Source organism: Balaenoptera physalus (assembly GCF_965194825.1).
Source record: "Balaenoptera physalus genome assembly, chromosome: 15".
In the NCBI taxonomy this organism is placed as follows: domain Eukaryota; kingdom Metazoa; phylum Chordata; class Mammalia; order Artiodactyla; family Balaenopteridae; genus Balaenoptera; species Balaenoptera physalus.
This window is the reverse complement of record NC_138894.1, coordinates 36,860,145-36,872,164: the sequence shown is the minus strand read 5'-3', so window position 1 is coordinate 36,872,164 and position 12,020 is coordinate 36,860,145. Positions and strand designations below refer to the sequence as shown.

At 38.2% G+C, this 12,020-nt stretch overlaps 1 protein-coding gene across 23 annotated transcripts in view; it reads left to right on the top strand.

The window, feature by feature from the left end:
- The window catches only part of DYSF (dysferlin), a 231,860-nt gene that overhangs the window by 165,867 nt on the left and 53,973 nt on the right, over positions 1-12,020 (top strand). For 14 of the 23 annotated variants that reach the window (XM_082425965.1, XM_082425961.1, XM_082425948.1 and 11 more), the window contains one exon: positions 1,990-2,052. The exons of the other annotated variants lie outside the window; for them this stretch is intronic. In XM_082425965.1, the coding sequence (XP_082282091.1) occupies positions 1,990-2,052 (63 nt within the window). The remainder of the gene's footprint in view (positions 1-1,989; positions 2,053-12,020) is intronic. 23 annotated transcript variants of the gene reach the window in all.

Genomic DNA, 12,020 nt, shown 5'->3' with positions numbered 1-12,020 from the left:
CCTGGTGGGCAGAGGAGCTGGGGCAAAGGCTTGGTGGTGCGAGAGGTGTGTGTGTGTGTGTGTGTGTGTGTGTGTGTGTGTGTGTTGACGGCATGTGTGTTGATTGCATGTGTTTGATGGTGTACTGTGTGTGTGTGTTGACAGCATGTGTGTTGATTGCATGTGTTTGATGGTGTACTGTGTGTGTGTGTGTTGACAGCATGTGTGTTGATTGCATGTGTTTGATGGTGTACTGTGTGTGTGTGTTGACAGCATGTGTGTTGATTGCATGTGTTTGATGGTGTACTGAGTGTGTGTGTGTGTGTTGACAGCATGTGTGTTGATTGCATGTGTTTGATGGTGTACTGAGTGTGCGTGTGTGTTGACAGCATGTGTGTTGATTGCATGTGTTTGATGGTATACTGTGTGTGTGTGTGTGTGTGTGTGTGTGTGTGTGTGTCTGATGGGCCTGGGTGGCTGTAGGGGAACCCCAGGCTAGCGTGCAGGAGGCATCAGGAGGCCTGCTCCCCACACCCATGCAGTGGGGTGGGGTGCTGGGCCGGCTGCTCCCCGGCTCCCAGCTCGGGCTAATTTTGAGCCACCTGCTCCGGTTTTAGTCTCTGGGACGCCGTGAAGGTGGGAACGTGCTCCCAGAACCGGAGCGGCAAATTATGTCCGAATCCCAAAGGGGAACATGTAATTTCGGAAACTGGCCCAGACCTTTGGAGCACTATGTTTAGCTTTATTTTTTCTCCCTCTTGCACTGGTGAACTGCCGGTTTCCCTCTCACCTTTCTAAAAACGAACTGTATTAAAAATAACAATAAGGCTTCTGTGAGGTTCAGGATGAGAACCAGAGGGGCAGAGCTACTGCCTGGCTGGGCCAGTCTCTGGGCAGCTGGGGGCTTCATGTGGAGTTCATCTGGTCGATTCCAGGGGCTCGGCCTCCTGGGGAGTCTCCCAGAGCCCCCTGCCCCAGACTCAAAGGAAGAGAGGGTCCCACGCTGGCAGTCCTGGGTCCCAACTGGTCTCCTCATCCCTCCAGCCTGCCTTCCTGGACCGTTTGCTCTCTCTTGAACTGGCAGTGCTGCTTTATTCCTCTACCCTTCACACTTGCTGTCTCCTCTGCCTAGAGGGCATCTCCTGGCCTCATCCACCTAGACTGGTACTCGTCCACACACAGCTCCATCGCCTCCTTTGGGACTATTGTAGTGGCCCCTGAAAAAGTCACCCTGCCTTCAGTCCTGACCCCCACCAAGGCCCTCCTGGACCCTGCAGCCTATAAAGTATGGATTCACCGTACTAGGAGACTGCAGGCAAGGATCTGATGCCAGAAAAGAGTGCAGCAAGGTTTCTGTAGTATAGGGGTGGTGTGTTTATGAGACTCTTAAAGCCCCCCTGGTTTTGGGGAAGCCATATGATGCCCTGGGTTTTGTCCTTGAGGACAGAAGACTCAGAAACCTGCATTGGTTTAGGAATAGTGCCCAAGCAGGGATTGGTGTGGCTCAGCTGTTAGAAGAAACCACCAGGGATGATGGGGAGCTTGGAGTATGTCTGAGGTCAGAAAGTTTGAAAGGCAGGGAAGGCATGTGAGAGTGGCATGGAGTCAGTGGTGCCAAGGGCAGTGAGAAAGCGGGCACGAGACAGGTATTGGCTGAGCCCCTCCCACGTGCCTCACCTTGTCCTAGGTGTGCATGGCCTTCACCTCATCCATACTCGCTGCAGCTCTGTGACAACACAACCGCTTTGTTCCCATTCTCCAGATGGAGATGCTGACTCAGAGAGGTCAGGGGGCTTGTCCAAGGTCACGTAGCTGGTAAAGCAATGGGGCCAGGATTTGGAGCCACACTTGTCCAGCTCCAAAGCACACGTTTCTCCCACAACTTTTGCAGCCTCCCTGGAGAGAGAGCACAGGGTGCCTGGTTGGAAAGCTCTACTTCCTCGGGACCGTGCAGTCTTCCCTGAAGTGGTTTCTCTAATCCTGTTGCTAACCAGCGTGTTTAATTTGTAGCTTGCAGACGGTCTGTCGGGCTTCACCCCCACTAACATGGCGTCTTCTCCATCCAGTCGTCATGTATGTATTGTTTACCTATTTGTGGGCACCTTGATTTTCCCGGGGGGGCTGAGTGGGGGTAAGGAGTTAGGAAGGGAACAGAGGAGGTGGGGATGGGAGGGGAAGAAAGGAGTTTTCTGAGCCCTGGCAGAAAACAGTTACCTGTCCTGTGTGGTGATGGAGGGGTAGGGAGAGAGCTGAGGGAGGATTTGTAGAAACAGACATTCCTGAATTCTCTCTTGGTGCATCCTGGGATGTACCTTAATCTTGTTTCCCTGTATGGGGTAGCATGGGCCAGTGGAAACAGGGAAGTCTCTAGACCCTGACCGCTGGGACGTGGGACACAAGAGGCCTCTGTGGGCAAAGGCAGATTGATTTTCTCTACTCTTCCCAGAGGCATGAAAGGTGTGTGACTGCGGAACCCTGGCTGTCCCCAGCAGATTCTGAGAGCTCTGCTGGGGCCCACAGTTCACTCCTGCAGTTTCCAGGAGGGATGCTTCTGTCCTCCTGGGCTGATTCCTTAGGTATTATCTTTACAGGTCGAGGGTCCTTCAACATGCACTCATGAAGTCAAGGGGAGCCCCAGACTTGTAGGGGGGACATAAGAGATAGGGCTTGCTGAAAGTTAAACTCCATTCATGGTGCCAAGAGGAGGCATTGCTGTGTTGGGTGTTTTATGGCTTCTAGGCAGAGGCACTCTACATTTTAAATGTTTTCTGATTTATCCATTGTAGAAAATATAGAAAACACAAAAAAGTGTAAGGCAGAAAGTTAAAACCACCTGTGTTCCTCCCAGTTGGAGATAAGCACTGTTAAGACTTTGATGTGCCTACATTTTTAGATATCTTATGCACATGTACATACTTTTATCTTTTTTTACAAAATCAAGATCATATTGTACTTTTAAAAAAATCTGCATTTTCTTGTACTTAAAATGTATTATGAATGTTTTTCCATATCTTTATATTCTTTAAAAAATGGTTGCATGTCATTCTGTCTTATGGACATCCATAAACTATTCCCCTAATCATTGGACATTTAATTTCTTAATTTCCACTATTGTCTTATTTTTTGTCCCTTAGAGGAGTTATTTTTAGTTTACTTTAAATAGGTCTAGTCCATTTCTTGTTAAGTTTATTCCTAGGCATTTTATAGTCTTTGTTGCTATCTGAATGGAATATCTTTTTTTTTTCTTATGACTTTGTATAACTGGCTATTGCTAGAATATAGAAAAACAATATTTTTGTATATTTACTTTGAAACAGACTCTTTGTTAAGTGCCTTTATTACTTCTGACAGTGGTTAATTGATTCGGTTGAGTTTTTCAGGTAGATAAGATTGTCTTCTTTAAACAATAATAAACATGTCATTTTCTAATAGTTATACCTTATTCCTTTTTCCAGAATGACATTTGATAATGGAGTTGCTAGTGAGCAAACTTATTTAGTTACTGATTCTAATGAGAAGGTCTCTGTCATTTTTCCATTATGATAATGATTGGTAGTTTCAGGTAGATATTCTTGATTTTGTCAGGTTGTGTCCTGTATTATTAGTTTATTAATAACTTAAAAATTATATATGGGAGTGTAATATTGGGTTGGCCAGAAAGTTCGTTCGGGTTTTCCCGTAACATCTTATGGCCAACCGATATTATCTGATGGCATTTGGCATTTATCAAGATGATCATTTTGTTTTCCATTGTCCGTTTTATATATATATATATATACACACACACACACACACACACACACACACACACATATATACACACACTCATATATATGTATGTATAATTGTCCTGCATTCCTGGGGTAAACCCAAATCAGTCAATTGGTCATGGTATTATAGTTGACTACAATTGAAGTCCTCTTACGCAGTCAATCAAGATAGGTAGTTGGTTGGCTAATTAAAGTCGGTTAAATAGGGACTCATTAAAAGTCAAATATAAGTACCACGAACATTTCTTTTTAATCATATCCATGTATCTTCATTTGACAATCATTTGACATGTGCCAAGGCCTCTTTGAATTCGGATCTGCTATTCGAGTGTCATGTTGTCTTTCCAGTATAAACCACATTCATAATGCATTAGCTATGATTTTTCCTTTAGGTTTATTAAAGTTTGATGAGCTCTTAATGATAGCTGCAAAAGACCCTGAACATGGAGTTTTTTTAACATTTAAGATCCCCCTCACCTTTTTGTGACCTCACTCATACTTAATTTTCATAATTAAAAAAAAATCAACAGCATTAAGTTCATTTTCATAGATAAAATGCCCTTTCTTTTTAAATTCAAATTTTATGTATTTTTATAATATTTACTTATTGATCTAATTACCGTATTAGTACAACTGGCATAAGCAGATTTGGGAACAAACAATTAACTCTCGGTAAACATACAGCTCATCTGCTGGGAGCTGCAGTGGATAAATTAGATTAGCTGCAGTCTTTCATCTGCTCTGGACCTTAGATCGTTAGCAGAGAGAATGGGTAGCGTTTGTTAATCCTGGTTAAGGGGAAGTTTGTAAGGAGAACTTCTAGCATATATTACTGAGTTAGATTTGTTATTATTATATGGGATTTTTGCATCTTTATTAATAAGTATTACTTTTAGGTTGTCTTTGTTAGGTTTTGATATCAGGGTTATAATAGTTTTATAAAATATTTTTTGAAGTGTACTCTCATTTCCTGTGCTCTTGAACAGTCTCTGTGGCAGGAGAATGATTGTTTAAAGGTTTGAAAACACATGAGAGCCATTCTTTATGAATATGAATTATGCAAGTTGAAAATTACATGATATAAACATTTTAATAGTCTTGCTTTATGTATAAAATGTGTAATAATGTGAATCAATCTACATTTAAAAAATGATTAACAGTCATGTAATTTAAAAGGTGGTGGCCAAATGAATTGTATTTATGATTTAGCTGGTAAACAGGATACCCATCATCTTTTCTTGAAAATGGTGTTATATGACATGAGTTTTGAATTTTGGAAGATCTTCAGGAATGCATACCTTATACAATTGTATAAGATGCATCTGCTCTGTACTCATTTGTAAGACTGGGCCCAGCACCATTTTTGGAAGGGGATTCTTTGATCATTTTCTACTTCTTCAATCAATTTAGTGCCTTAGATGTCTTCAGATATTGCTTATTACATTAGTATAGATGTATACATATTACTATAATAAAAGAAAATCCTTCTGTATCTGTTCTGTTTTTTATCCTCATTTCTAATTTTGTAATTTATGTTTTTTGTTTGTTTGTTTTTTTAACTTCATTAGGCTTAATAGCATTTCATCGATTTTATGGTTGTTTTTCATCCAAAGAACCAGCTCCTTAAATTTTTTTTATTCTTCTGTGTACTTTTTTTTTTAAAATTTTATTTATTTATTTATTTTTGGCTGTTTTGGGTCTTCATTTCTGTGTGAGGGCTTTCTCTAGTTGCGGCAAGCGGGGGCCACTCTTCATCGCAGTGTGCGGGCCTCTCACGATCACGGCCTCTCTTGCTGCGGAGCACAGGCTCCAGACACGCAGGCTCAGTAATTGTGGCTCACGGGCCTAGTTGCTCCGCGGCATGTGGGATCTTCCCAGACCAGGGCTCGAACCCGTGTCCCCGGCATTGGCAGGCAGATTCTCAGCCACTGCGCCACCAGGGAAGCCCTCTTCTGTGTACTTTTAATTTCTTTTTCTTTTTTATTATTTCCTTTTCTTGCCCAACTGCACTGACTAGGACCACAAGTTTAATATTCCATGTAACTGATAATAGAGAGTATTCTTATCTGCTCTAATTTAAAATGGAATATATTTTTTTGAATTTTATTTTATTTATTTATTTATTTTATACAGCAGGTTCTTATTAGTTATTTATTTTATACATATTAGTGTATATATTTCAATTCCAATCTCCCAATTCATCCCACCACCACCACCTCCCTCCCCCCACCACTTTCCTCCCTTGGTGTCCATGTTTGTTCTCTACATCTGTGTCTCTGTTTCTGCCCTGCAAACCGGTTCATCTGTACCATTTTTCTGGATTCCACATATATGCGTTAATATACAATATTTGTTTTTCTCTTTCTGACTTACTTCACTCTGTATGACAGTCTCTAGGTCCATCCACGTCTCTACAAATGACCCAATTTTGTTCCTTTTTATGGCTGAGTAATATTCCATTGTATATATGTACCACATCTTCTTTATCCATAAAATAGAATATTTTTATATTCCACCACTGAGTATGAAATTTATCAGGTGAGTGATTACTAGCTAGCTAGGAGTTTTTATCATGAATGATGTTAAATTTTATTCAGTGTTCTTTATGAATCTGTTGAGGTGATCATATGATTTTTCTCCTTTAATCTGTTAATGTGGTGAATTACATTAATAGATTTTTAAAAAATGCTGAAACAACTTTGCAGTTCTGAAACTATCTATCCTGGTCATGTTACATTGTCTTTTTTCTGCATTGTTGGGTTCAGTTTGCAAATATTTACTTTAGGAATTTTTTTGCATCAATCTTTATGAGTGATAATGGCCTGGAGTTTCTTTTTCTGATACTGTTCTTTTCAGGTTTTGGTATCTAGGTATTATTAATCTTATAAAATGACTTGGGGCATATTTGCTCTTTTTCTAGTCTCTGAATAAATGATAAAAGCTTGACATCTGTTGCCTGAAGGTTTGGTAGATTCATTTGTAAAACTGTCTAGACTTAGCATTCTTCTTGGGGATATTTTAAACTGCTGATAAAAATTTTAAAAATGTTTATAGGACCTTTGAGATTTTCTGTTTCTACGTGAGTCGTTTTTGGTGATTTATATTTTAGGAATTTATCCATTTCTTGCTAAAAATTATTGACATAGTGTTTTTCATAATAACCTCTTACTGTTTCAAAAAATTTTCTTCTTCTATTTATGTTCCCTTTCATTCCTAAGGTTATATTTTATTATTCTTGCCAAAATTTGTCAGATCTGTAAAAGTCTTTTCAGAGAACCAATTTCTATGTCTGTTGATTTAGCTCTGTTGTTTCCTTGTTTTCTAGTTTCTAGTTCTTTTCTTTATTATCTTCTTCCTTCAAGTTTTAGAGAGCTTGTTATATTTTTAACCTCTTCAGGGCTATGCCTAGTTCATCAATTTTCAAACTTTCCTCTTTTCTAATGTAAGCATTTAAGGCTATAGAATTCCCTCGAAGTACTGCTTTATGCATCCCACAGGTTTTGGTAAGTGGTATTTTTGTTGTTTTCTAGTTCTGAGTATTTTCTGATTTCTGTCATATATTTCTTTTTGACACCTAAATTGTTTAAAAGTATGTTTTAAAATTCCTAACTTATGTTTTAAGTTATCTTTTTATCGGTTTCTAGCTTAACAGTACTATGGTTCAGAGAATGTGGTCTGTGTGCAATATTTCTTGACACTTGCTTTATGGCCTAGTACAGGGTCAATTTTTGTAATGATCTTGTGTGTGCTTGAAAAGAATGTGTATTCTCCCAATGTGTTTTACATATGGCATGTCCATTTAGATCAGACATGTTAATTGTGTTATTCAGATCTATTTTCTTGTGATTTTGTTTTGTGTGGTTTATCAATTTTTGAGATATTAAAACATCCTGCTTTGATGTGATGTTTGTTCTTCCTTGTTATTTCTGCCTACTTTTCCTTTATATATTTGAGGCTGTGTTCTTAGGCACAAACAACTGTAGATTTCTTATATCTTCCTAGAGAATTGAATCTTTTAATGATACGTAGTAAACCCCCACTCCTTGCCTTTTAAAATCTCTACTAATGAGTTTTGCCTTAAAGTCTGTTTTGTCTCATGTTAACATAGCTATACCATATTCTCTTGCTTGGTGTTTTCCTGGTATATCTTTTTCTTTTTACTTTCAACTTTTCTGTGATTTTATATTTTAGGTGTCTCTGATGAACAGCAAATAGATGGATTCTGGTTTTTTTAGTACATTCTGACATAAGCTCTTAATTAGAGAGTTGGACAGTCTAATATATTAATTGTGTCTTACTGATATATTTGGATTTATTTCTGCCATTTTATTCTACTGTCCTGCCTCTTTCTTTTTTTCCTCTTTTTAAAATTTTTTTGGATTGAAAGATCCCCCCCCACCCTGTCTTTTCATTCCTTCTTCCCTTTTCAGTTTCAAAGCTATACATTGTTTCTATTCCTTCAGCGATTAGTATAGAAACTTTAGCACGTATATTCAATTTAGCAAAGTCTAAATTTAATTGGTATTTATAGCCTCCTCCAAAATATTACAAGGAACTTTGGATGCTTTAATTCCAGTCACTTACCAATTTACAAACTTTTGTTCAATATTTTAGTTCTACCTCTATAAATGATACTTTTAAAGCAATATTATTTTTTAAGTAATCGATTTTTCTTTTAGCTATGCCCACGTTGACTGTTTTGTTTTGTAGACGGGTCTTCCTCCTCCTGAGATCATCTTTATTCCTGAAGTAGAGCCTATAGAAATTCCTGTAATTGGGATCAATTCATTATAAACACTCTCAGTTTTTTTTTCTATTAAAAAAATTTTTTATTGCAGTATAGTTGCTTTACAACGTTGTGTTAGTTTCTGCTGTACAGCAAAGTGAATCAGTTATATATATACATGTGTCCCCTCTTTTTTAGATTTCCTTCCCATTTAGGTCACCATAGAGCTTTGAGTAGAGTTCCCTGTGCTATATAGTAGGTTCTCATTAGTTGTCTGTTTTATATATAGTAGTGTGTATATGTCAGTCCCAATCTCCCAATTCATCCCACCACCCCCTTCCCCCTTTGGTATCCATAAATTTGTTCTCTACATCTGTGTCTCTATTTCTGCTTTGCAAATAAGTTCATATGTACCATTTTTCTAGTGGTATTATATTTGTTTTTCTCTTTCTGACTTACTTCACTCTGTATGATAGTCTCTAGGTCTATCCACATCTCTGCAAATGGCACTATTTTGTTCCTTTTATGGCTGAGTAATAGTCCATTGTATAAATGTACCACATCTTTTTTTTTTTTAAGGTATGTACATTGTTTATTTAGACATAATGTTATTTCACACTTAATATACTACAACATAGTGTAAACATAACTTTTATATGCATTTGGAGACTGAAAAATTGATGTGACTCTCTTTATTATGATATTTGGTTTATAGAGATGGTCTGGAACCAAACTTGCAATGTGTCCATATGCCTGGATTTAGAAAGAGAATGTTCTATTGTTTCACTAGTTTGTTCACCATTTCTGAAAGGCTACCTTAGGATGCAAATAACCCATTAATTCAGTCAATCAAACAATATTTATTAAACACCAAACATACACAGGTACCATTCTGGGCATGAAATACTAAAGTGTGTAAAACAGAGTCTATGTCTTCAATGAGGCTTTAATCTCTTGGGATTTCAAGAAGTGATAGCACTAAGAAGAAGATAAAATGTGGAAACGCCATTCAGAGTGAGTGAGGGGGTTGCTTTAACTAAGGTAGTCACTTTGCCATTACATTTTGATTGTTACTTGAATGATGAGTAGGAGGCAGATATGTGGATAAGGAAAAGCTGATGTCAAAATCCTGAGATGGAAAGAAGCTGGCTGTCTAAGAGGCAGAAAAGCCAACGTGGCTCAGAGTAGGGAATGAAGGGGAGAGTGGGGAGCAGGGGAATAAGTGCATGGGCACTTCAAGGACAGTGGATTTTTTTTCTGGTTATAAAGAGAAGGCTTTGGGTGATTTTAAACTGAAGTATGACAGGGTCTGAATCACACTTTAGAAAGTCCACTTTGGCTTCTGTATGCAGGATGGACTATAAAGGAGGCAAGAGTTCTCAGGAGCACCTGATGTCCCTACTTAAAGATTTGTTTTTCTAGAAAACCAATTTAGAGGCTGTTGCCATAGTTGGGGTAAAATATGATAGTTGAACAGTATTAATAGCAGGATATGTTTTAGAGATAGAACTTGCAGATCCTACCAATGAATTAGATGAATTAGAAGAAATCAAGGATGGTTCTTAAGTTTGAAGCCTGAGCAACTGAATGGATAGGATGATACCATAATTGAGATTGGGAAAATCTGTGGGGAAGTGAATTAGGAGGGCAGGCAGAGAAATTCAAAGCTCTATTTTGTCCAGTCCAGTTTAAGATGCCTGTTAGACTTCAAAAAGATATATCAAGAAGGCAGTTGGATATCTGCAGTGAGAAATGTCAGTTGAGTTGTTCAGTGCTTTGCATTTCAATCTCATTCCTGCCACTCAGAAGCTAGGTATCTTTGGTTGACTTAGTTAACTTTCTGAGCTTCTATTCCTTCATTTAAAATTGGCATAATGATAATAAATAAAGTAATATTTAATCCCAAATCTCCCGAATCCTAGTCCAAAACTCTTTTCACTCCACGATTCCCTTATTCTCCAGCTCTCATTTGCTGCCATTGTTTGGACATTCTTAGATCGTGCAACAGTTGGCAATGTCGTCACTTTGTTTAATTTTTTTCCAATTTTTTTCCACATCTTCTTTATCCATTCCTCTGTTGATGGACATTTTGCTTCCATATCCTGGCTGTTGTAAATAGTGCTGCAGTGAACATTGGCGTGCATGTATCTTTTTGAATTATGGTTTTCTCCGGGTATATGCCCAGTAGTGGGATTGCTGGGTCATATGGTAATTCTATTTTTAGTTTTTTGAGCGCCTCTATACTGTTCTCCATAATGGCTGTATCAATTTACATTCCCACCAATAGTGTAGGAGGGTTCCCTTTTCTCCACACCCTTTGCAGCATTTATTGTTTGTAGATTTTTTGATGATGGCCATTCCTATTGCCCGGCAGGTGCGTGAGGGTCAGCCCCAGTGTGTGGGGGGGTGGCTTTCCAGGTGTTTGGCAGCAGGCATGTCTCACTTCTTAATTATTGTTTGAAAATATTTTTATTTCACTCTTATTTTAGAAATACTAGTTTCACTGACACTTATTTCCAGTCATCACTTTGAAGATACTATCTCACTAATCTCACTATCTTCTGGCTTCCATTGTGCTGTTGTCTTCCTAAATCTGAGGACTGTTTTTTTGCCTTTTTACTTTTAATTAGTTCTGGATGGTCAACCATTATCTCTTCAAATATTACATATTCCCCATTCTCTCATTTCCTTCTAAAATCCTGATTAGATCTACAATGGACCTGCTCTATTCTCCATGTCGGTTCAACTTTCTTTCATATTTTGTGTTTCTTTGTGTTACACACTGGCTAATTTCTGAAGATATGTCTTCTAGTTCACTAAGTCTTGTTTCTAAAGGTTATGTAACCCTGTCTATTGAGTTTCTAGTCCTAAGTATTAATATTTTTATCTCTAAAAGTTCTTTTTTTCCAAATCTTCTTGTTTATTTTTGAAAGTGTCTTGTTCTTTTGCCATATTGTTAATGCCTTTATTTTTTAAACAGTTTTTTTCTTAAAGTCCTATTTCTGCTAATTCTGCTTTCTGTTGTCCTGACAGGTCTGATCTGCAGTTGGTGTTTCTAGCTGACTCTCACTCATGGTGCCTTGTTTCTTATGTGTTTCACTATTTTCGATTGTGAACTCGTGTTCCTTGGAACTTTATCTGAGAGTTCTTTGAGGCCTGGATGAAAGTCACATTCTTTCAGAGAGGACACGTGTTTACTTTTACCAGATGCCTGGAAACACTACAAACTCAGATTCACTTAAAACTAAATGTTTGGCTTGGGCTTTTTGGGCCCCACTGTTAGTTTGCATTTTGGCTCCTTATTTCTCTGGATTTTTGCTTTTTCATTTGCCTCCAAGGATCTTCTTTACATTCCTATCAGCTCAGTCATGCATTTAAAAAGAATTTTAAAGGTATCTTATTAATTAATTTAGGTGTTCTTACTTGGAGGGTTTCTCTGGTCCTCTAGTTTGCCATTTTGCTGGAAATCAGTGTCTTTGTTATAGTTTTCAATTTGACAGTCATGATGTCTTCATGCAGATTCTAGTTCCTTCAGGACCACATGC